The sequence below is a fragment of the Lepidochelys olivacea genome, assembly GCF_965140295.1.
Source record: "Lepidochelys olivacea isolate rLepOli2 genome assembly, chromosome: 10".
Taxonomy (NCBI): domain Eukaryota; kingdom Metazoa; phylum Chordata; order Testudines; family Cheloniidae; genus Lepidochelys; species Lepidochelys olivacea.
The window spans coordinates 52,638,362-52,661,252 of NC_140420.1; the positions used below are offsets into that span (position 1 = coordinate 52,638,362).

At 40.9% G+C, this 22,891-nt stretch overlaps 1 protein-coding gene across 2 annotated transcripts in view; it reads right to left on the reverse strand.

Annotated features, from left to right (window-relative positions):
* The window catches only part of TLN2 (talin 2), a 349,917-nt gene that overhangs the window by 180,677 nt on the left and 146,349 nt on the right, over nt 1-22,891 (reverse strand). For both annotated transcript variants that reach the window (XM_084641187.1, XM_084641186.1), the window contains one exon: nt 1,533-1,704. In XM_084641187.1, coding sequence (XP_084497313.1) covers nt 1,533-1,668 — 136 coding nt within the window. In that variant the 5' untranslated portion in view covers nt 1,669-1,704. The remainder of the gene's footprint in view (nt 1-1,532; nt 1,705-22,891) is intronic.

A 22,891-nucleotide genomic window follows, 5' to 3' on the forward strand; every position in this document is an offset into this window, starting at 1 on the left:
CACAAACGCTGTAATATAGCAAAGGAGATAGTGCCAATACAAAATGGCCAGCACTCGCATATCCATAGTGAGGAATCCCGGAACTGGTGAGGCGATCAACATATTGTCATCAGGGCAGCACATTCCAACATTTCCTACTGTCATCAGAGAGGGTCTTAGCTTTTATGGTGGGTTATGCTAGCGCCAACCACGTCTCATATATATTAACAATGGTTTCAACCTCCTTTCCTTATACGTACCTTCACACCTCTATACTTAGGGTCCCTACCTTCAATAGGTCAGTTAGTCACTTATGTTATACTCATTAGCATTTACGTCAATTTGTTGCCATGATACACCTGCGGTTAATTCATGTATGTTTTGGTCAAATTCAGCATCCTTTTAAACTTTCCCTAAAATTACTAAACTATACTTCTGAGGCATCTTACGTCACCTGTTCCCAGCACGTACTACTCTTATTTATTTTAATACTTATCTTGTGACACAAAGTCAAACTATCAGTTAATTACAATGTACCTAATAACCACCTACATCATTACTGCCATTTTATATCAAATTATCTAGGGCTTGGTTATGCTAAGTTAAATGTCATACAGGCCTCAGGCCTGGAGGTCCTTGTGTTACAGGTACAATACCTGTGCATTACTTCTAAATAGCTCTTACAACATGGCTGGCTAAAGTCCTTTCTGTGTCCACACCACAGTTCTCAACTGAGTTTGTAACCAGAGAGCAGCATGGTTTCACTCAACACAATTTGTATCTTCACATGGCATGTTTAACCTAGGTTAGTAACTATGGGAGCCAACATTGTTTTGCCCATTGGAGGCCTAGGCTGGCACATAGTTGCCTTTTTTGTAACCATTTCAGCACTTTCCTTTGCTGTGCACAGCGCCCTCCAATCATGCTTGTGTAGTCTGTTTGGCCCAGTCTCCTCCTCAGCTCTGAGTGCATAGTGTCCCGTTTCCTGCTAAAGTCACTGACTGCACATGCTCCAGGCAGTCTCCACTCACTGCGGTACTGGGGAACAGCTGCCCATATTTCCCCAGACAGCCCTGTTACCAGCATAGCTTGACAACATGGTAGATGTGGCTGTGCAAACATGACAGGGAAAGCTGCTCTGTGGACACAACCTGCATCTGAGAGAGCTGGTCGGGAAGTGAAAGTTTTGCTGATGAAAATTTTCATCAAAAACCTAAAAACTGAGCCTTCTGGTTTTTGGCAGCCAAAAAAAAGTTCATTTTATGAAAATCTGAAAGTTTCACAAAAAAGAGTTGTTTGTTCAAACCCATTTTTCATTAAAAAAGTAAATGAGACAGTTGACCCACTCTAATTGTAACCAGTTATAGATTTACACTTGTGGTTTTAGCGCATATTAAACCTTGAAACAATGGGATTTTTAAAACCATTGGTATTCAACCAAGAACATTAAGTGCAGAGAGAATGGAACACCTTTCAAGTAGAACAAATTGCTGAAGTGCATTTTTTTTCTTTAAACAAACCTGGGGGTGGGGGATATAGATTTACAGACTCACCTTGCCCTGTTTGAGCCTCAGGCACTCGCTCACGAATAACTCTACATGCATCATACACTGCTGTGGATGGTTCAAATTGCATCGTCTTCACCACATTGCAGTGGCGAACGCAGATCTTCAAGGACAGGGCCACCATGGTGCCAGATCACTTGTGGGAACCCGCTAAAAATACCTGAAAAAGTAGTAATAGAATTTACATTCTCTGCATTTTGTAATTAATGTTTTCACACTTCCATCTTTCAATTAATTTAAAAGGAATATTGAAATGAAGTGCATACAAATTAAACATATTCAAGTATCAATTCTGTAGAAACTCTCACTAACATATCACATCTAGGAGATATTCAGAAGAGAGATTTTTGTTGGCATGTTTTAAAGTCACTTTAAGACAAGTATGTACATAATTTTACAGATCTAACATATTGTCTGAGGCATGTCAAATACCACACCAGCTGACAATACCTCTTCCTTGGGCATCCATCCAACAGCACATCCTTTAGTACTGACTGAATAGTGGTTTCATGATTTTAACTGAATTACTTCATTAGTTTTGAACTCTTCAATACTATACATTCATATTAAAAGCCCTACTTTAAGGAACAATGCATGCTTATATCAAAACAAATATTAACATGTTCTCTTCTCAAAGCTACATATGGATTCAAAGTAAAGTTCTTAATTATTTTCACACACTCATAGATTTTAAGGCCAGAAGAGACCACTCAGATCATCTAGTTTGACTTTTTCTATAACATTGGCCATAGGGCTTCCCGTAATTAATTTCTGCTTCAGGTCCAGTAGCTGTGGCTGAACTAAAGCAAATATCTTCTAGAAAAGCATCCAATCTTGATTTTAATATTTCTGGTGATGGAGAATCCACCAGAACCCCTTGTTTAGTTCTTCTACTGGTTGAAGAACTAAACATGCTCACTGTTAAAATTTTTCACCTTATTTATTTTCTTAATTCCTCTAGTTTCAGCTTCCACGTGTGCTGTTTTCACAGTAGCTGGCTCTGGCTTATAAAAATTAACTCTCAAAACCTTATAGCCCTCTTCCCTGGGCTCAATTACTAACAGTTTGTAATAGGCTCCAGCGTCTGTATAGTCCCCCGGCCCCTGGGCTAGACAATCTCTAAACTGAGACAGTCTCTGCAGTTCTCCTCTCCCAGAGAGCTGCCTGGGATTTCTGGAGAACTCTACCCTGTACTCCTTCAGCCACAGATTCAGTTAGTTACAGGATTTTCTGCTGTGGCTGGTCATGTGACTGCCACTTAACACCACAGATCCCTAGTTCGGTCAAGTAACTACATTTCCCAGCATACCTGGATTTTGATGAGCCAGACCTCTCAACAGGGCTGACTGGCCTGGTTCTTCTACCCTAAAGGGGTGAACCACCTTAAGAACATAAGAACGGCCACACTGGGTCACACCAAAGGTCCACCTTGCCCAGTATCCTGTCTTCCAACAGTGGCCAATGCCAGGTGCCCCAAAGGGAATGAACAGAATAGGTAATCATCAAGTGGATCCATGCCCTGTTGCCCATTCCCAGCTTCTGGCAAATAGAGGCTAGGGACACCATCCCTGCCCATCTTGGCTAATAGCCATTGATGGACCTATCCATGAATTTATCTAGTTCTTTTTTAAACCCTGTTATAGTTGTGGCCTTCACAAACTCCTCTTGCAAAGAGGAATACAAAACAAAGACAACCTCCTCTTGCAAAGGAAATCTTGAGTAAAAGGCGAAAGATTTATATACTAAACAAAGAGAAAGTTCAAATGAGCATGTATCTTCAGAAAGTTTGACACCCTGCAGTTATCACATCATGAATGCCACCACATTTGGGCCCCACTTTAAGGCTCATTGCTGTAACTCACTTCTCAGATCTGCATCCTTTTATCTAGTTTCAGAAAATGAAGGCTCAGCCCTAAAATTAGGGTCCATGTAAACACAAGAACTGAACTATCTGATTTTTTTAAAATAACCTTTCCAGACGGAACACTCTCAGTAAGCTGAACAGGACTGGTGAATCAGCTTTTAAGGAACTTCCAAATGCAGTCCCTGATTTGGAGAACAGTTTTTGTTTGTAAGGGAGGGGGAATATGATGGGGGAAGTTTAACCATCGCTCTTCAATATTAAGAGTCAAAAATACTCAACTGAGAGTGCTTTCTGATAAACATAAGATACTGAAGGTGCAAAAAGTTAGTACTGGTTTTAATACAGAACAATTCCCTTTATAAGTTTCTCTGAAACTTTCAGAAGTACAAACTTCAGCCCAATACTAGATCAGACTAATAAAATCTGAAAAAAATAGATCTAAGAATGAAAGCATGTCCTGTGGCTTAGTGGTCGAAGCATGAAGGGGCATACAAATGTTTAGCATATCTGGCACATAAATACCTTGCAGTACGAGCTACAACAGTACCATGTGAACGCCTGTTCTCACTTTCAGGCTACACTGTAAATAAGAAGTGGGCAGCATTATCTCCCAGAAATGTAAACAAACTTGGTGGTCTTAGCAATTGGCTGAACAGGAAGTAGGACTGAGTGGACTTGTAGGTTCTAAAGTTTTACTTTGTTTTGGTTTTGAGTGCAGTTATGTAAAACAAATTCTAAATTTGTAAGTTGCACTTTCACAATAAAAAGATTGCACTACAGTACTTGCATGAGGTGAATTGAAAAATATTTCTTTTTTTACAGTGCAAATATTTGTAATAAAAATAAAGTGAGCTCTGTACACTGTATTCTGTTGTAATTGAAATCAATATATTTGAAAATGTAGAAAATATCCAAAAATATTTAAATAAATGGCATTCTATTATTAACAGTGCGATTAATCACAATTAATTTTTTTAATTGTTGGACAGCCCTAATTCTATACATTTTATAATGAAAAAAATCTACAAATCAAGGCTGAAAGCAAATTCCTAGAAATTAGGAATGAGGGACACCATTTGGTTTTTACTATTCTGAAAAGTTTCTCCACAAAGATTCTCATAGACCATAAGGGCAGAAGGGACCATTGTGAGATGCAAGAGAAACAGAAAGTTTGAACTGCTTGCCAAAGTTTAGTGCAGGAACAAGCCTTTACACAATTCCTTTTACAAATGCTTGATACGCAACACCTTTATTTTATGAGACCAAGAGGAAATTTCTATCTGTAGTTTAAAATGGAAAGCCTGTAGCAATGAACATTCTGAGTTCTGATTTCAAGTTAATCACTAGGATCCAGTAGACTTGAAAGAGAAAATTAATATCTAAGTGTTATTTAACCTGCTTTAACATTGGTGTATCAGAGTAAAACCACCATTCAGCTTCACTAAATTCCTCCAGAAATATTGCTTGGTATTGTCAATGGGTAAGAGGAAATACTAGAAATGCTTGGTCTGTAACACAGATGTTAACCACCAGCTGTATTAAACAAGGCAACAGAAGTTCCAGCTCAGGGATTTAGTTCAAGATTAATACTCGTTGCTTTTCACTACCTCATGCTCCATGTTTGGGCCATATGACAATTTTCAAACAGACCTTCTATAAGAAAGACAACTCATTACAGCTAACGTATAATCTTTATCCAGACACAACAGTTTTGCATGAAGCTGAGTCTCTGGTGACACCTCTTTCTGTAGTGGAGAATGTTGAATAAATTCCTTAATAAGAGCACACAGAAATCCAACTCAATCTCATGAATTGTTCACTTCGTTACATAGGGGAAAGCTCCTGTTCAAGAAAGAAATGTTAATTTTGATATGGTTAAAGCAACATCAGAATGCAAGAATTATGCCTACTATCGTAAAGTTAGTGTTGAAGGTCTGAGCAAGACACAAAACATACTTCAACAATGTTTAAATATTTCTTTTCCAACTGCAAGCTCTTCAGGGAAGGGCCTCTGTCTGTATAGCACCTAGCACAATGGGGCCCCAAACTATATTTGATCCTTTTGAGGGCTACAATTCTACAAATAACCATAGTCATTTGTCATGCTTGGGTAACAAAATGGCAGATGAAACTCAATGTTGATAAATGTAAAATAATGCACATTGGAAAACATAATCCCAACTATACATACAAAATGATGGGGTCTAAATTAGCTGTTACCACTCAAGAAAGAGATCTTGGAGTCATCATTGGTAGTTCTCAGTAAACCGCTTAATATGCAGTGGCAGTCAAAAAAGTTAATAACGTTAGCAACCATTAGGAAAGGGATCAATAATAAATCAGAAAATATCATAATCTCACTATAGAAAGCAATAGTACACCCATACCTTGAATACTATGTCCAGTTCTGGTTTATTCTGATTTATTCTGCTGAGCTATTATGCAGCCTCTCACTTATTTCTCCATTTCCTTTCCCCACATTCAGCTTCACTGAAAGCACGTTCATTGTGGGTTGTAACCCACAAAAAAGATATATTAGAACTGGAAAAGGTCCACAGAAGGGCAACAAAAATGATTAGGGGTATGGAACAGCTTCCATATGATGCGAGATTAAAAAGATTCAGCTTGGAATAGACACAACTAAGAAGAGATATGATAGAGGTCTATAAAATCATGAATGGTGTGGAGAAAGTGAATAAGGAAGTGTTATTTACCCCTTCATACAACGCAAGAATTATGTTAGTAGACAGCAAGTTTAAAACAAACAAAAAGGAAGTACTTCTTCACATAACACAGAGTCAACCTGTGGAACTCATTACTAGATGATGTTGTGAAGGCCAAAAGTACAACTGGGTTCAAAAAAGAAGTAGGTACGTTCATGGAGGATCAGTCCATCAATGGCTGTTAAGGCAAGATGGTCAGAGGAGCAACCGCATGCTTTCGGTGTCCTTAAGCCTCTGACTGCCAGATGATGGGACTGGATGACAGGGGATGGATAAGTTGATAACTGTCCCGGTTCTTTTCATTCCCTCTGAAGCATCTGGCATTGGCCAGTGTCTGAAGATAGGTTAGAGGGCTAGCTGGACCATCAGTCTGACTTTGTATAGCCATTTTTATGTCTGTAACTCGCAAATCAGCCAGTAGTGACTTGGAAAATGGAGCTTAAATACCAAGGTGTGTGTATGAAGAACTATCATCCTCTCGCTTCAGAAAGTTACTAACGTGAAGCAAATTAGAAACCTAAATCCATCACAGTGGTGTTGAAGCACTGTGCATCAATTAAATGCAGCACTAAGAATACTAGATAGCAAAATCTTTTAGCGTCTCTTGTTCCCAGTGAGCAACTTTCTGGTGAGAAAAGACAATAACTGTTCCTCTGCTTTACCTCTTACTTTCTCACCAGTTAGCTGTTGTTTCTAGGAAGATGCCACTACAGAAGAAAGTCTTTTGAAGGAGAAGTTTAGCCATGGCAACATGAGCGGTGGGAGGGGTTAGCAGCCATGAGTCCATATACAGTCTCAGACAAGATCGTACTTGGAGAATGGGGAGAGGGACAGCCCCTCCTTTTGCTTACGCCGCTGCTGCTACACTTGTATTTTAGCATACTAGTTCAATCAGAACTAGTGCAGGATGTCTCCTTGAGCTGAAATTCACACCTTCCAACCACACTGTTGACATACTCTTAGTCACCAATGGGAACAGGGACTGATTCAGTATTGACCTCCTCTGCTGAGTCATTACATCATTCAGCTGGGGAGCAACTACTGAAAATGTTTAGGTTTCAGAGTAACAGCCATGTTAGTCTGTATTTGCAAAAAGATGAAGTGAGCTGTAGCTCACGAAAGCTTATGCTCAAATAAATTGGTTAGTCTCTAAGGTGCCACAAGTACTACTTTTCTTTTTGAAAATGTTTAGCCACTCACTGTACGTGAGCTTATCTTTCATCAGACCTGTCTCAGATTCTGTGTAAGGGACTCTCCAAACATCTGTTCCCGGCCAGGTTTAGTGTAATTTTATTTCCTTAGTTTGGGGCTCTTTTTAAAATGCCATTTTATATTAAAATTAAACAATAGAAATGATTTTCAAACAGATAAAATCATAAAACACTGGAAACACCCATATATTATTTGCTTCAACAGTCTCTAAATGTTATAGCTTTTCACTTCAGGTGACCAGGATAACATGAAAGTTTATTTTTGTATTAGGAAATATATACAAATCAACTGAACCCAAGGTGCAGCTAGTGCTGTTCAGTCACACTCAGATTACCGGGAGTTATATTTGCCCTCCAAGGTGTTGAAATAGCAGTACTATCCTCATTTATTATCTACACATTTGTAGAAGCCTTACTTCATAACACCATTTAAGTGAAATTTACACCAATTACACAGAACTCTTTTTGCTTTTTTAAAAATTTGTTTCAACACCTTCATGAATAAATTAACCTCTCTATTTCTCTCCTGTGTAAACTCTGGAATTTTTTTTATTGTTGCAATTTCAGTGTTCTGCATATACTTTAGTGAAGGGTTCATTTAGATTTCTTAGGAGTCATGTTGTTCTCTTCCCAAAACACCCTTCAACACTAAGGTAAGGCCCAATGGATTAAAAAAACCCTACAATTTCTACATGTTATCTCATAGATTCATAGATATTTAGGTCAGAAGGGACCATTATGATCATCTAGTCTGACCTCCTGCACAACGCAGGCCACAGAATTTCACCCACCACTCCTACAAAAAAACCTCACACCTATATCTGTGCTATTGAAGTCCTCAAATCGTAGTTTAAAGACTTCAAGGAGCAGAGAATCCTCCAGCAAGTGACCCGTGCCCCATGCTACAGAGGAACGCGAAAAACCTCCAGGGCCTCTTCCAATCTCCCCTGGAGGAAAATTCCTTCCTGACCCCAAATATGGCGATCAGCTAAACCCTAAGCATATGGGCAAGATTCATCAGCCAGATACTACAGAAAATTCTTTCCTGGGTAACTCGGATCTCACCCTATCTAATAGCCAATCACAAGCCTTTGGGCCTATTTACCATGAATATTTAATTACCAAAACCATGTTATCCCATCATACCATCTCCTCCATAAACTTATTGAGTTTAATCTTAAAGCCAGATAGATCTTTTGCCCCCACTGCTTCCCTTGGAAGGCTATTCCAAAATTCCCCATGGTAAGAGTTTGTTTAATCTGAGGTTAGGTGAACAGAAGAGAGCTAATTAGTCAGTAGAAAATTTAGACTTTTTTATTCTATATACAGAATTTTTTTCCCCAACTGGGAACAGACAACAACAATGGACCACAAAAAAGCAACATGATGCAAAATCAGAATACTACTTAGCTCCCTCCATATCATTCTTGCACCCCAGAAAGGACAAGGAAAAGAAGTATTTGTTTACATTATGAAACAATTCTTACAATCATTACTACGATAGTCTTCTTTCTGCATCACCAACAGCCATAACTCTGTTACTGATAAAGTTACGATTGGCCAGTGTTTAGAATAACACATATCTTCAAGGAAAGATTTGAAGCTCTTCAACACTTTTTCTTCATCAAAAAGTTGTACTGAAATTCCTTGAGAAAAACATTTACATTTCTTTTCAACTCTTTAAAGTGAGTTTTTCAGTGAACTACTCCGAATGTCAAATGTAACAGATTAATACAAGTACAGATAGTGTTATTTCATTTTCCCTGAAATGTAAGAAGGTTTTTCAACACTTTTATTGATTTACTTTTGTGACACATAACAAGCCAGGAAAAAGCATAAAGGTAACCAGAAGGCCAGCCATAGGATCATAAATCAAATAAACACAGAACCAAACATATTCATAAAATCACCTTGAGATGCATGCCCAGAGCAAAAGGAAGAAATCCAGTGTCAATGCAAGCCAGTCCTCTATTTCTATGGAAGACTCAGTTAAAATTGCTTTCCCTCTTGGTACTTATGGATGGTTGCTTTCCCTCTTGGTACTTATGGATGTGAAGCAGCTCCAGAATCAGCTAAAATCCTACATAATCCCAGCACTGAGTAATGCCTTCATATGCTCCTACACATCTTCTACCATGTCTCCCAGTGATCGCTGTCCCAAATTCCCTGTGCTGCAGCAGTGATAAGCAAGTAATGCATTGTAGGGCTTTCAATGCCTTTCTTCTTCCACAATAATTAGCACCCTCCTGCTAAAGGGACTTGGAAATAATTAGGGTCAAACATTTGGGAGGAACCCTAACTTTGGGATAAACCCCCAAAAGTGATTCATCCCATCCGCAGTACAGTAAAGCGTTACAGGTGATTCGTAATGGCACGTGGAACATACCATGAATTATACTATTTAGCATTTGTATTGTCGTGGCATCTACAGGCCACAGCTTCATTGTGCTGGGCACTGCACAACCTAGAGACTATACTTGACTAAAACAAGTTTAGATTCCAGAGAAACGCAATATACCCATACTCAGAATTGTGTCAGAACTGGTATTAATGCATTACAGCACACTATAGCTTAAATGTCGAACATGTCATCTGACAGAGTGCCTGTGACCATCACTTTTACAACAATTCAAGTTTATAAATATCCTGCATAGCTGAAATGCTTTCTACTGGGACAGTCATAATGTGACCCCGCCCCAGAACAACTGCCTACAAATTATATATCAAGGGCAAAATGCAATTTTTAGGTTCCTATTCGGTCACCACCACACCCAAAAAAATGAACCTGTGCAAAGAGTGCACAGTCCAGAGAGACTACATTCTCTCCTCACTTCTTTCCATGTGTCTGTAGAAAAAGCATTTAACTACTTAATATTTACAAGCCCTGGCAAGTCTCATACACTCTCTACAGTATTCACAGAAGATACTATGTATATCAAACTACCATTTCAAGTTCACATTGTTATCTCCGCAGTAATTGTGGATATCTGCATAGTTGTTCAGGTGCCCTGGCAGTCAATATATTGGAGCAATCAACCCAATATAGCATCTTCAGAGAACGTTCGTGAACTCCTTTTAAAACAGGCAGGCTGGCATGACGTAAGATATTTCACAGGGTTAAATTATCCATCTTCAAATATGTTTCTCAAGCTTGTGTTACTTAACTAACCTCTGCACTTTTAGCTATTAGCTGTTCCAATTTGGTCAAAACACAGCAAAAGGGCAACTGACAACACAATTTTTAAAACGGCCTGGTTGCCAATTAGTTTACCAATGTGAAAACTGAGTTAATGGAAACACCAGCCAAGTCAACTGCAGCCTCAAGTGCCACTAACCTACTTCAGAAAATTAGCTTTTAACAGTGCTGCAGTCAAACCATTTATCCATCCAATATGGTAAATCACAGATTTTCCCTATCATCATCTTTTGGGTCACTTTTTTGCATTGGAATAAACATGTCCTGCAGACATCTGAGCACGAGAGTAAATGATCTTTCTCCTCTGCTCAAATATTACTTGCTAGAATGCAATTCTGTTCCATATAACTTTGCTTTATTAATAGAATATGGAACAGATGTGTACTGCCCTTTCCATGTTTCAACTAAGCCTTCCGTAAGCACACACACAATGCATACTTCCTTAGATAGCCTGCTTCTAACTGTCTACATGGAGACCCCACACAGTAGTTACTGGTACAGCCAATGGACGCTTACCAAAAATGGCAGCTTACAAGCCTGACCAGCCATACTGAGACAAGTTCACTAGAGAAGCAAATACTAAAGGGCTTCGCTCCCCAATAAATGTGTTTCTGAAATAGCACAAACTGACAAAATAAATCAGAATTAGAACTGGGCCAAAACCATCTCTTATAGTGACTCCATTAAAGAACTCCAAGGCTGTGCTCAGCCTATCATGTTTGTCCCGTGCTCTGGAGAGCTGTTGTACTGGGTTTGATCCAGATGTTTTATGTTGCAGGGCAATTGTTATTACAATTTCAACACTAAGTTAACAGAAAATATGAGCATTTTAGAAGCTGTCTTTTCTTGATAATATTTGGTTAGGAACATTGCCTCACCTTCCATTTTACATCCCCACCTTCCATTTTACATCCCCATCAATTTAATATTTTGAAGTGAATATGTAATCTGATGTAACTGAACTTCTAATCTAGGCACATTTATAATAGTCAGTGCTCTATCAAATCAGGACTAAAAACATATCCAGTGGAAGTTCAGTAGCGACTAACGCCATCTTGTTTTAATGTAAAGTTCTTTTATGATTTAGCAGGGTCTCCTCCCAGGAGATATTTCCTAACTGGTTCATCTAAGTATCAGTCAACACAAATGTCGGTCATGAGACTGCCACAGTCTAGAAGTCTGCATGCATGCCAGTATGGTCAAAAGCAAAATACTTTCATACTAGATTAACTTTGTAACAAGATCCAATTGGTCAAGAGTTCTGCATTCCTCTAATATTTAAGCACAGGGCACCAGCAAAACAGGGCACATGACATTCATTGCTGTTCGTGGGAGACAAAAACTTAATTCTGTTGCAACATCTTGAAGATTTGCTCCCAGACTGGTGCCTCAGAACATTCCCTTAAGCAAATGAACAAAAGAACCTGTCAGTATCACAAGCTACATTTTGAACAGAATCAAACGGATTATAGATGAAAATCTGTGTACTGAGAAAGGAGGCTTTGGAACAAAAAAAGTGTGTAAAGCACATCTTTACCCTGGGACAACTGATTGAAAAAAGGCTTGTTCACCAGAGATTAGTCCTGAATTGTGCAGAGTTCACCAAAACTTCTGACTGCATTGACGGCAAGTCACTACGGAAAATCTTACAAAAATATGGGCTTCCTAAAAAGATAGTTTTCACTGACTAATATGCTGAATGAAGGTTCAAAAAGTGGAAAGACTGACTGGTTTGATATCATCACTGGAGTGCAACAGAGACGCATCTCATCACATCTCCTCTTCTGCATTGTGATTATGTGATGCGAAAAGCAAAATCAAAGGAAGATACATGAATTATGTGGAGCAGAGAAACACTTTGGGGTCTTGATTTTGCTGATGACATTGTTCTGCTGGCACACAATGATGCTATGAAAAAGACCATGATCAATGTCAAATGTGAGGCTGCCCAAGTAAGTTTAATCAGCCAAAAGGAAATGAAAGTTATGATCATTGAAAGAGGAGTCAGCAAGGATGGTGCATATGTAACTGAGAGTGAAGAATAAGGCATGGTTAACAAATTTGTATATCTTGGAAGCACAATTAGTGCTCATGGTCAACTTCGTAAGGATAAACAAGAACTGGGAAGGCAAGTAGAGCCTTTTTGAGATTAACAAATGACTGGAAAAAATAAGGAGACTCACACAAGAGCCAAAACAAAAAGTAATACATTGCCATTTTGATGCTCTACGTTTCTGAAACTTGCTAAATGCTAGAAACCCCCAACAGGAAAAATGCATTCCAGCAGAGATGCTTGAGAAAAATACTTGGTGTCTGCTGGTGGGATAAAGCAACCAACACTCCTTACAGACTGTAGAGACAATGATTCGAGAAAGAAGGCTAAAGTGTTTTGGACACGTTGTAGGGATGCCAACGAAAACAAACAAACAAACAAACAACCTGTATTCCTAGAACAAGCCTTTGACTGGATACCACTTCACAGAAGACAGAGAAAAGGAGGACAACAAGTGATGTAAAAGAAAACCATCGAGAAAGATGTCACTGTCAGAAACAGACTACAATGAAGCAAGAAATGTGGCATTAGACAGAGGTGAAAAGACAGGGTGGCTTCTTGTCTCACAAGGCACAAGAACAACTAATAATAATAATAAATAATACATACCCTATGCCTCAGTCCTCTGAAATTTAGAATACAACCATGGGAAGCTGCAGATTCCATTTAAATATACATTAAACTACTTAATCATCCTTAGAAAGTTTAACTTACAAACACAGAAGAGAGTTTTACGCCTTCTGACACTACCTTTTGCCTAGGCACTGAGCTATTTCTTTTCTGTACTGGTGCTGCCCACTGTGATCTAAACAGCAGCATCAAGAGCTGCCAGGCCTTTGAGTCTTCACTCTGGTACAATTTACTCAAGCAATGAACAACAGTGACATCAACTGTCTGCCTACAGACTTAGGAAGACAACACAGCACCAGTTCATGTCACTTCTGTGTTTGGAAGTTGCCCACAGCCATCTTAAAGGCTGGATTATCTCCATGAAAGTCCGAGTTTATGAATATTAATGAGTGGCACTTGCCAAGCAATCTCATGTGTGTGCATGTATATTCCAAGACCCGGTAAACAAAATTAGATTTCAAATCTTCAGGAAATGGAACAAATAATTCACTGTATTTATATGGTAAAGTACACAGTTTTAGATAAAACAAATTTGAAGCAAGCAGTAAAAAATTCTGAAAAACAAAATTTGGATTGGAAATGTCAAGTCAACCTTCATTTAGAAGTGCTACTGTTACACTTATCCTCCACCAAATAAATACACGGCTATTGATACACATATTCTAGTCTTTGTAAAACAACTTCCATTTTATTAGCTATGATATTCAGGGAGAAAGTATCCTCAAACTCAACTGTACAAAAGGAGACAATGAGCAAGTCTAGTTGAGGAACTATTACTTGATACCTAGAGTGGTTTTTAGGACATGCAGTTTACTAGTAACTCAGCAATAGTTATACTGCAAATGTACAATGTGACTTAAAGATATATTCAGCTGTGGAAGTTCATACAAATTCCAGAGGAACGAGTTCTACCACAGTTCTCTGAAAGAACTCCTGGTTGAGCAGGCTTCATTTGTCATGAGGGGGCCAATTATTATGGAACAACTGAAAGCAGAGTCTGGAAATCAAGAATCACTGTATTCATGGGAGACCACTGAACATCTTCTTGCCAAGTTATTCCAACTCAATAGTTTCAAGATGCAGAAAAACCCTTTTAAGAGGAACTTAATGAAGATACTGACAATGCGAAGGATTTCATTATGCAGTACCTGAGAACAAAGGCGGAGCGTTTGAGGGGCGGGGAGGGATTGAAAACAGAAGTCTGCTTGAGAGGATAAGGAATCGCTAGTGCAAGTTCTGCAACTGACTTAGGACAGACTGCTGCAATGTAGTCTTTCAGAGATCTATTTCTGATTTGAGTTAACTTAAGAGTAGACACGTAAATTAAATAGGTCAAATAAATAACAAACACGTTCTTCTCCATGAAGCAACCAAAATGCTATGAAACTGTTCCTCTGGAAAAATTAGATTTATATATTTTATACACATATAATCTATTCAAGCTCTACCCTGTGAAGCCCAAGATTTGTACAGTAGTCAAGAGGAAGCAGACACAAGGCTGCTTTGGGATGTGTCAATATGGCTTTTGGTTCCCATGGTGTCAAAGAAACCATAATAATTACATTACCGGATACATACATTTTGGTCCTTGCTGTTCACTAATTTCAAAAATGAAACACACAGATAACGTGTGAATTGAAACAAGCACCATTACCAGCACAACTGATAAGCATCACTTCATACTTGTGCATACAGTCTGTGAGGCACTCACTCTTGTTTTCGGCAACATACTTCCTGCTGTGCACACTTTAGCAGGACGTGACTCTGTGTCATCCCTATTTGGTATTGGGGGAAAAAAAACCCTATGTTTAATATTGTCAAAACAAAGGGAGCTTACCACTTCAGTGATCTTGCCAAACTGGGGGAAGAGTTCCTTAATTTTGATAGCAAGGAAGTTGGTACCAATGCTGTAATACCAGAGGAAGAAAGAAAAGGAGTCCCACAGAGCCTGAATTAGTCATGCCTCCATCTAGCCATCAAAAAGGACAAGTCACTGGCCAAACTCCCACCATGTGAGGAGACTTTTAAAGAGCAGGTCAAAAGAGCATCTTGGCAAACAAAGATTTGGATGTCTTCGCACAAAGGTAAGTTACATATTGGATTACCATTGCAACAGGGAAGGAAAAATGTGGATGATGATGAATACAGGAAATAGTTCAAGGGCCCCAATGACATCTGAGTTTCCACAAGACCTTATTAGTGCTGCACAACTAACTGTCTGTAGTCAGAACAATATTCCCTGCACAGAGCTGTGTGCATGCCAAGGCACTGAAGACTGTTGTTACCCACCTACTTTTGACAGAGATCATAATGAAGAACAAGAGATGACTATGTTGACTAGAAATGTACCACAGTTACTACATTTAAATGATGCCTCTACAATTTATTATAGACTTTATTTGACCCTTTAAATTGTTGTTGTGGTGCTTTAAGGTCACAGAGAACTCCAATTTTATGTCTCGAAATAACACATAGTAATTAAATTAACAGAAACGAATACAAATATTTCAAAGTGTTGATGGTGTCATTGTTTATCCCTGGTTTTATGGTAACAGCACTACTTGACAGCTGTACATCATACCTCATCTTAAAGTCGACATACTAAGCTTTGAAAATGATGTGTGAGTGTTGTGACAAACCTCCGAGCCTGTATTGGTGGGTCCCGCGCTTCCAGGCGGATTCAGTGGCCTCAGAAGCTCGCCAAGGCCCTCAATATGACCTCCTTTTCTCAGTATAACGGCAAAGGTCACAGCTTATTGAGCTACTTTCATCACAGGCCACTATGGGAGGTGGGAAGGTGGAATACCCACAGTCTCTGTTGCTCCTCAAACTCAGTAGGCGCACTTTGGCCTCTTGCCTGGACCAAAGTCTGCTTCCCCTCTCAAGGGGATCTCTGTAGAGTATGGGGGGAAGTGGGGAACCTGGACTGACCCTCTACTCTGGATTCCAGCCCAGGGACCCTAATGGTAGCAGCTGTTGGCGGTTTTTCCCTTCACCACTGACGCTGGGTTGATTCCCTGGGCCACTTCCCCGCGGTCCCCTTTTCCTAGCTTCACCCTTTCTTCAGGATTCAGCAATGCTTCCTCTCCTCCAGCTCCTTTCACCTAGGCTTCTCCAGAGAGATCTGGAAAGGAGACCCCAAAGCTCTAATAATTATGTATAACATTGTTGCAGGGATAAACACTGTGCTTTCTCTTCTGGAAGTAGTGCTGTGCACTATTTTGTACTAACACTGGAAAGTATGGAAGTCCGCATTGTATAGCACGGCTTCTTGTCAAGTGAGCAGTGTAAGTACAGTGAACTAAATCCTGAGGACATTGGGAGTTACAGGTGCTCAATGACCCTGAGGGTTTTTTGACCAATACCTGGAGAGCCAGGTCCTGGCTCGGACTCATAGGAAGAAAGACAGCCCTGTTACTACCCATTGTTGAAGCAAAAATGGAAGTTGTGTTTTAAGACAAAATGACCTGTTACGCTAATGGGCATTAATATTTTTCCTGACACTGATTTTGCTTTCATTTGTTATGCTCAATCGATATGGGAAGCATAAATCCGTAGAAGATAGGCTAAAGCTGTGCTGTTTAATTAGCATAAAGTAATCAGGCACATTTTACCAAGTGTCCTCCGGTACAGATGGACCTGGATGAAATGACTTTCCAAGTCAGGAAAGTCCCTTTGCTTTAATCTGCAGTGTGTGAAATTTCTGGATAAGCGGTCGAGATTCACACAAAGACTCTAGTGCAGTGATTTTCAAACTTTTGTACCGGTGACTCCTTTCACATAGCAAGTCTCTGAGTGCGACCCCCCCTTATAATTGAAAAACACTTTTTTATATATTGAACCCCATTGTAAATGCTGGATGCAAAGCGGGGTTTGGAATGGAGGCTGACAGCTTGTGACCTCCCCATGTAATAACCTCACGACCCCCTGCGGGGTCCCGATCCCCAGTTTGAAAACTCCTGCTCTAGTCCATCGGACAAGTACACTGTAGCTTCCACTCTGGAGTACTCTTTCTACTGGGTGTAAGGGATTACTTCAGTTAACTGTAAAAAGAAAAGGAGTACTTGTGGCACCTTAGAGACTAACCAATTTATTTGAGCATGAGCTTTCGTGAGCTACAGCTCACTTCACAAGTACTCCTTTTCTTTTTGTGAATACAGACTAACATGGCTGTTACTCTGAAACCTTCAGTTAACTGTGTAATAATTGCTGAGATAGGCTGTTTAAACCTTTTTGTGTTAGCCTAGGGGTGGCTATGTATTCATTTTCAGATCAATGAAAACTGATACATACTCCAAATGCAACATATCATGGTGTAGGCTGAACAGAGTATTGCTTGAGACCTCATGAGTTGTCTTGCACTATGTAAAACTGACTGGCTCTGAATACCTGGTGGCCACATCTAATTCTGGATGACAGTGCTGATGATAATGATCAATACTGCCTCTATTCTGTGATTTCAGTATCTCGTGGATTTTGTTTTACTTAATATCCATATGGGATGATAGTTGAACTTCCGTAGTGAATAAAGCAGCTGTTGATAAAACTTTACATATAGGAAACCCAGAGAAGTCATTAGTTGGTTCAATATCAGAGTTGGTGGATATGAATAGTGTGCATACAAGTTACTGCTATGCAATTACACATGGTCTAGAAAAGAGAAGAAGAAGAAAACCTGTTGATGGTATCAATCAATATTGCATATTAAGATTAATATTTTCAAAGAATGTTAAAGGCAAATCTTAGTCGTATGCAAGAAATTCATACTGGAATTAATCTAAGCATTTATACTATAAACATAACTGTGCTGTCACTGCATCTGAAGACTAAGGGTATGTTTACACTACCCGCGGGATCGGCGGGCAGTGATCAATCCAGTGGGAATCGATTTATCGTGTCTATCGATCCCCAAGCACTCTCCCGTCAACTCCTGGTACTCCATCTCCGCGAGAGGCACAGGCAGAGTCGACAGGGGGAGCAGCAGCAGTTGATTCACCGCGGTGCAGACACCACAGTAAGTTGATCTAAGTACTTCGACTTCAGCTACATTATTCACGTAGCTGAAGTTGAGTAACTTAGATTGATCACCCCCACCCCAGTGTAGACCAGGGCTAAGATACCCTGATATGGCTCTGAATAGGCAGAGGACATAACAGCATAAAGTAGGACTTCAGAATACACTGGGGATATATATAATCATTTTAAGTAGGAAGGAAAACATTTAAGAATACTTGGAATGCATTGAATGAACCCATTAGGTCATATTGTAGGTGTTTTGAAGCATGATGATATTAACAACATAAGAATGACCATATTGGCTCAGACCAAAAGGTCCATCTACCCCCAGTCTCCTGTCTTCCAACAGTGGCCAATGCCAGACACTTCAAAAGGAATGAACAGAACAAGCAATCATCGAGGGATCCATCCCCTGTCATCCACTCCCAACTTCTGGCAATAAGAGGCTACCGACACCAAGAGCATGGAGTTGCATCCCTGACCATCTTGGCTAATAACCATTCCTGGACCTATCCTCCATGAACTTATCTAATTCTTTTTGGATCCCGATATAATTTTGGCCTTCACAACATCCTCTGGCAATGAGTTCCACAGGTGACTGTGCATTATGTGAAGAAGTATTTCCCTCTATTTGTTCTAAACCTACTGCCTATTAATTTCATTGAGTGACCCCTGGTTCTTGTGTTATGAGAAAGGGTAAATAACACTTCCTTATTCACTTTCTCCACTCCATTCTTCATTTTATAGACCTTTTCCAAGCTGAACAGTCCCAGTCTTTTAAAATCTTTCCTCATACAGAAGCTGTTCCATACCCTTATTCATTTTTGTTCCTCTTCTCTGTACTTTTCCCAATTCTCATACGACTTTTTTGATATGGGGCAACCAGAACTGCATACAGAATTCACGGTGTGGGTGTAATGTGGATTTACATAGTGGCATTATGATATTTTCTGTTTTATCATCTATTCCTTTCCCAGTGGTTCCTAACATTGTTAGCTTTTTCAACTGCTGCTGCACATTGAGTGGATGTTTTCATAGAACAATACACAATGACTCCAAGATCTTTGCTTGAGTGGTAACAACTAATTTAGATCCCATTATTTTGTATTATAGTTGGGATTGTGCTTTCCAATGTACATGTAACCAGACTGAATGTCATCTGCCATTTTATTACCCAGTCACCCAGTTTTGTGAGATCCCTTTGTAACTCTTCACGGTCTGCTTTGGACTTAAATATCTTGAGCAATTTTGTATTGTCTGCAGATTTTGCTACCTGTTTACCCCTTTTTCCAGATCCTACACTATCAGGTGCATTTTTAACCATATAGTCATGGAGAATTTTAAAGTGACTGCTTGTTGGATATCAAACTTAGAAACTTTTTCCACAGAGACACAGGGTGTCTACCAATCACCTCAGATTTCTTATGTCCAACCTTAGACCTGTTTGGCACTATCTTTCTGCAGTTTTCACAGAGTTACTGTTGTCAAAGATTCCCATTGCAGACTTAGTTTTGTCAAATCCTTTTAGGACCTGCCTCAAGTACTGAGCAGCCAATTCACAGCCTGTGCAGAATTTTTCTCCAGCCATCATTTGTATGACAGTCATGGGATCTCTGATGGACACTAGGGTTCCTTTGTTACATGCTCTTAGCTTAGGGATTCCTTCAGCTTGGGCTTCATGCTGATGCACTAACTCAGCTTCATCTGTTCTTCTCATTGTTCCATCAGCATGGAAGAGGGATATAGGCACAGGTCCAATTCGGTGATTAAAGACATTTGCCATTGAAACATCATCTCTGCATCTTGCAGGACAGGGCAAGGAGGAAAACAATTTCTGGACTGATAGCTGCTATGACTGTCCCTCCCTTGCCACAGTGAAATTTGGTCTTCTTGGCCATGTCAGCAAAAGTACTGATACCAGATGTCTTGACTGGCCTGAAGAAGCTATGTGTCCCATTAGAATAAGAGCACACCTCAGAAATCTCTCCATTTGTTCTCTTTCGAAACCTGCTATTTCCAGTAGAGATTCTTGTACATCTGATGTTACATACAGTTCAGTAGATCTGTTGATGAGCACCTCTGGATGGGATTCAGGGTCAAATGGGGTTGACATAGCTGGTAACAGCTGTAACATGCTCTTCATACCTCTTCAGTGCAGAGGCAAGGGCTTGTTTGTGGACTTTGTCTTCACTACTTCTTGTTAGGCCACTTTTTCCTCTCATAACTTTTGCATATTTATATTCATTGCACATTCATCTTTAACGCTAATACCGATCTGCGCTTAAGTGTTGTTACTGAATTAAAAAGCTAGTTTCTAGAATATTTCAAAGGCTAGTACTGCGTGCACAGGCAATTACAAATCAAAACCTTCAAAGAGGCAGACTAGACGCTACAATGTATGTACAAAGTCTTACAAATGGAGAAGCCATTACACTAGGAATTCATGTACATGTATATCTACACTGTGCTACGCAGTACAAACTCCAGGCACACAATCTCCTGCTACTGATACACAACCTTCAATGAGAGACTGAGCTGGTCAGCAAATTTTAACTGAAATTATTAAAAAAAAACACTATGCTAATCACTTGTAAGATGCTTTGACAAATAAGAAAAAGTGATGTGAAAACATTTCATGTTAATATATTGCAAAATGCTGACATTCACCATTTTTGACACCTACTAAACAGCTTCATTATTTCTGAAAACAAAAAATCCCCAAAAACACTTGCTAATGCAAAGGCAATAAAAATCTTTTATACATTGTTGTTTGGTAGCTTTGACCTATAAACACCACATTAAAGGTGTTGAAATTAACAGTAAAAACTGTAGTCAGTCATATTGCAGTGTTCCTGGAACTGTGCAAAAAATGACACTCTCTCATTATGGGTACCATTGTTTCATCTCGCCTACAGGCTTACGGCACCACTTGATAATTCTACATAATACTTCATCTAAATGTACATAAAATAAGCTTTCAAATGTTATATGATTTGTGTGTGTGCACGTGCTTGCCACATGCACCAGTGCCCATTTTTTGAAGAGACCCTCTTCAAAAGCTCCTGATGAGCCTTGGCATTATCTTGCGGAACTGGGTGAGGGGGACCTGTAATCGCTTCATCCAGCGATGAGGAGAATAAAGCCAGCGCCAAGGGATCCACTACATCACTTGGTGGTCCAGCTGGCTGCTCCCGTATGTCCTCCTGGGCCTGGGGGGGTGGGGTCTTCCCCTGTAGGGCCTCCACCTCTGGAGGAGGGCAGGATGCTGCGGCCGATGGCCTATCTGAGGCCCCTGCCACCAAATCAGGCAACCTGGGAAGCCTGGGTAAACCCCCATGGATTCCAGGGGTACCACACGGCCAGTCATTGGTCTGGAGGCTACCGAGTCAGTTGCAGTGCCAATGAGGTTGACGGTACCACTGATGCCGGGGCCTGTCCTGCTACCAGGGACTCCTGATCAGCACTGGAGTCATAAGCGGAACAGATGCTGCGGAGTGACCATGACCGGCTGGCTTGGCAACTCTCCTCACCGCAGTGCCACCTGTTGTACCTTGACGCCGTCCTGTCCAAATGGGACAAGTGCCTCCTGCGGGACCCCAGGGATTTTTGGCGTTCGGCAGATCTGTGTCGGCAGACTGGCGATCTACGCCTCACGCTGCTTGACCTGTACCGGGAGTTGAAGCGAGTCGGTCATCAATAGAATCTCCCCAACCAAGGGGATTTGCATCTCGGTAATGGGTGCAGTCGAGTGGGTGACCCATGACCCCGTTGGGTCGCAGGACCAGTGCTGAAACGCTGGAGACCCAATGGGTCGGTTTCAATGCTCATGGTGCGGAGGGGGAGGGTGGGCGCCTCCACAGGTCTGCACCAGGTTACCGGCGAGCCGCACCTCGAATTCCGCTGTCGGTGCCTACGGTCCAGACATCGAAGAGGGCTTCTCTGACCCTGCCTCCCAAAGTCCGAGGCATGACGGCTCCGAGCGGACGAGCGCTCGCAGGATGTCCCCCGCAACGGGGAGCGGCACTGCTGAGGCAGGGACACTCGGAACAGTCCCAAGGCAGATTTACCGCGGGCTTGGGTACCACCAGGGCCGGTGCAGACGGCACCGGTAGCATAAGGATCGCCTGCAGGCCTCAGGCATAGACAGGACTTGGAATTGACGGAGGCCCTCATCACTGTCCAGTGTGGCAGGCATAGCACAGGAGGGGCTCAACATTCACTGGGGTCCAACTCCTTGATGGAGATGTTGAGCCATCCAGCACGGGTCTTGGCTCTCCTCCGGCCCTCTCCATTCGCTCTCAGGAAGTGGGAGATCGTCCCCGCGTGGGCCTCTTCGTCTTCTTAGCCGGGGTTGGGGAGAGGGATCGGTGCCAGCTCGTAAAGAGCACCGGTGTGGCGCTCCATTCTGAAGTTGAGGTGCTCGGGGCTGAGTCAGACCTCTGCTCCAGTGCCAGGGTCCGCGCCGACTCCACCAGGAGTGCCCGGAGATGCACGTCTCTCTCCTTCTTTGTTCTGGCTTTGAACGACTTACAGATGCGACATTTGTCGTTTGTGTGTCCTTCTTCTAGATACCTTAAATAGCTAAGGTGTGGGTCTCTGACGGGCATGGGCAGCTTACAACGATCGCATGGTTTAAAGCCTGCGGACCGGGACA